The following is a 3,634-nucleotide window of genomic DNA, read 5'->3' on the forward strand; positions in this document are numbered from 1 at the left end:
ATATTTTCTTATCTTGCATTGCGTCTAAATGTTTTTGAGTATTAAAATAAATCCTAATATTTAACCAAGCAAAGTGAATCATATTAAGTGATTTGAATTTTCCATGAATAAGGCAAACTGAAGCCTTTTTGATAAACTTTAAATTGCTTTTCGACATTGTCATTATTTATGGTGAACCAGCTATAAAACTGCCAAAGTGAAGACTCATTATTCATATGAATAAAGCAATTGAAGATATAAATAGACACAATGTATATGAATATAATTCACCTAGGAGTGGCATTTTGATTATTGATTTGGTGTATTATTCAAAAGGTATCAACAACTTTTTTGCAGAGTTTTCATAAGATTTTAGAGCTCTAGTTCAGTAGACCAATAAGATTTGATATATAATGAGTGGCTTAATACTTTCTTTTGCTCAGAAATCCGACCAGGATACCATAAGTTAAAGGATATAAAATTGAAGAATTTTCCTGTCAGCACAAATGAGTTGACTATCTTTCGTTGGAGTTTCAAGTCAACCAGATCAACTAAGATATCTGAAATAGGAAAAAAGTAAACAATAAAAATTTCATTTAAATAATATTATTTATTTTTACTTAACTAAGACAATGAGATCGTTGTATCTTTGTGTAATATATGCATTTCTTTAAATATAATATATATATGGAGTAATGACCTAAATCAAAATCAACACTTAAATTGCTTGCGTTTGTATTTTTTTTTTTTTTTTCCATATGAACACAAATAATCTACAAGATTTTTGGTTCATTATTTATTAGAAAAACAAAAAATTTAAAACTGTCTTTGATCTAATAACCAAGAGCGAGGGTTGTTTAATATGTTTCTGTTGAGGTTTGTGGTATTTCGTTTTTTAACTATTATTACAGAAAACAATATGAACTATTTAAGGCTATAAGGTACAACATAAGCTATATAATATATATAATTAAACTATATATGGTTACAGTTACATTTGATACATGTTTAATTTGTTGTTGAATGGTTTCAATTTGTTGCAATACTTTGTTGCTTTGGCATTTTGCGACAAAGGGCGACGACATTGGACGACGACCTTTTGTTTAGCACTAGCTTCTAATGACTTCATCACTGGGGGCGCAGAGCGAGAGCTGGACAGCTCTGGAGCTGGAGCTGCAGCTGGACCTGAACAAGCTTGAGAGCGTCAAATCCTGGCCAGGCATTACCCATGCCTGGCGGCGTTGTCCAGACAAGTTCTAGAACTTTTGTTCCGAACGAAAACATAAACCAAGAAGTTGTTATGTTTACATCTGGATTGCTTTATCTGCTCATGATCTCATCTATGGTGAAACCCTGACGTTTGGGTTTTTCGGTTGCAGGTGTAGATGAGGCAGAGACGGATGTGGCAGCGGAAGAGGAGGAAAGATCTAGAACTGGCTGATGATGAGGATGAGGATGCGGCATTTGCAACTGTTCCCCTTGATTCGATGTCAAGGGTTGAGTTCCCGATGCCGCTGAGGTATGATGATTCGCCTGATTCTCCTTGGAGCTGGCCTGCTCGCTATGGCTCTGCAGATGACTCTTGAGATTGGCTCGCTGATTGAAACTACGCTGACAAATGGGACACTTGTGTGGTCCCTCCTCCAAATGGGTGACCTTATGGACGGCCAAAGTGCGCGACTGGCAGAAGCCTTTGCCACAATCGCTGCACTTGAAGGGCTTATCCTTGGAGTGAATGTAACGGTGGTCCCGCAAATGATCTTGTCTTCTGAAGGCCTTGCCGCAAATGTCACAGGAATAGGGACGCTCATCCGTGTGGGTTCTCTCGTGGATGAGTAGATTGTAGGATTTGGTAAACTGGCGATTGCAATATTTGCAAATGAATTGCTTCTTTGGGCGAGAACTACCGCTTCCCGCTGCACCACTGGCTCCAGCACCGGCTCCACCACCAGCTCCGCCGCGTGGCAGGGAGGCAAAGTGGCGACCGGCAGCCATGGCGGCCACATGCAGACTATGCAGTCCAGTGGGACCGGCATAAGGACGTCCCGAATGATGATGATGATGCGGGTGATGCGCATGATGATGAGGCATATGATGGGGCATATGATGACCGGGATGTTGTTGCTGCTGCTGTTGTTGCTGTTGCTGATGATAGAGGGCTGCATTGCGTATCCATTGATTCATTATATGCTGTTGCATGGCCACATGATCCGCTTGATTGGCTTGACTGGCTGCATAGACTGGATAATGCTGAGGATTGGCTGCATGTTGTGGATGCATTTGAAGCCAGAGGCGATGTTGCTGCTGTTGTTGTTGCTGTTGCTGCTGTTGCTGCTGGTAGTGCATGTGTCGCATGGGATAACCATTTGATTCTACCTCAACAGGCAAACGCCTTTGAGGCGGCTCCTCTGTGGGAGTATGTGGCGGCGTTAACATTGGCGATAAGCTGCCCTCGCGCTCTTCTTTAATCACAATGAAGTCGTCTTCGGCAAAATCTAGAAATCGAATGGAACAAATCAAAATATCAGTTAGTGATAAAGAACTTTCAAAGTGAATTGGACGAGTGAAATGATTGATTCACCGTCGGTGGAAATTTACCTTGTTCTCTGCTCAAATTAAGTTCGTCATCCACTGTTATGTTGCTGATGGGTGAGGCCGATGTGGAAGACATTATTCCTTAGTTGTGTTTGCTTAAAAATTTTCTCGTCAAAATGCACTTTTCACTTCAGTTTCTTCTTTTTTTTGGTATATATTTCTACGTCACTTTTTCTTTCACGTTGTCGTTTGAAATTTTTGTTTTGTTTTTTTACAGAGCTACTCAAACGACGTTCTTTCTACTTCAACGTCTCGACATGAACTGAATTGGCTTGAGGTTGAACTCTCTCCGACTCAAACTAGTGAAAATCGGTAGACGAGTCGATACTCAACTTGCTATCTCACTCTCACTCCCACTCTCTTTCACTATCTCTCTTACACTGTATGTGTGTGTGTGTGTGTGTGCGTTGAGTGAAGTGACTTCTGGCTGCTGGCTGCTGCTGTTGCTGTAGCTGTGAGTAGCGCTCGTTAATAACTGAATGCAACTGACGACTTGCCGACCGGTTTTGAAGAGAAGCAGCAGCCACACAGAGACCCAGAGCCAGAGCCTCCTCCCTAGCCAACGGCAGCGATAGCAGCAGCAGCAGCAGCTGTCGTTGTTGTTGCTGTTGTTGTTGTTGCTGCTGCTGCTCGACGGGGTTGAATTTATTTGGAAATGGTAGATACTGGGTCCACGCCTACCTGCCTAGTGAAGCTCTCCGATTGGCTGCTGCCGTATCTTTTTGTTGCGCGTGTCCATATGTAGTCCATGTAGTAGGATCATCATGATGATGGTACGTGGTCCGGGTTGAAAATTGGGTTCACAATCGAGTTCGGGTTTTGGGTTTGGGTTTGCGTTTGGGGTCTCTGTTGTCTCTGCTTTTCTTCTTCTGGGCAGTAAGCAAGCGGAAACTGTTGGCCTGATGGTCGGACGCCCTTGTTGCTGCTGCCGCTGCTGCTGTTGCTGCTGCTGCTGCTGTCGCTTCTCCTGCAACTGCTGCTGCTGCTGCGGCTGCCGTAGCAAACCCGCATCTGCATTTTACATCCAATCCCACCCAGACTCTTCCATTCGTTTGCTGTT

The 3,634-nt window shown here is 42.7% G+C and overlaps 1 protein-coding gene across 1 annotated transcript; it reads right to left on the reverse strand.

Moving 5' to 3' along the window:
* Positions 1-686: 686 nt before the first annotated feature.
* On the reverse strand, positions 687-2,881 carry odd (odd skipped). The gene is made up of 2 exons (XM_068294341.1): positions 2,578-2,881; positions 687-2,474 (listed from the first exon to the last, which is right to left on the reverse strand). The coding sequence occupies exons 1-2, from the start codon at positions 2,648-2,650 to the stop codon at positions 1,300-1,302; spliced, it is 1,248 nt and encodes a 415-aa protein (XP_068150442.1). The 5' UTR covers positions 2,651-2,881; the 3' UTR covers positions 687-1,299.
* Positions 2,882-3,634: the final 753 nt, after the last annotated feature.

This window comes from Drosophila tropicalis, unplaced genomic scaffold (genome assembly GCF_018151085.1).
Source record: "Drosophila tropicalis isolate 14030-0801.00 unplaced genomic scaffold, ASM1815108v1 contig_845, whole genome shotgun sequence".
NCBI lineage: Eukaryota > Metazoa > Arthropoda > Insecta > Diptera > Drosophilidae > Drosophila > Drosophila tropicalis.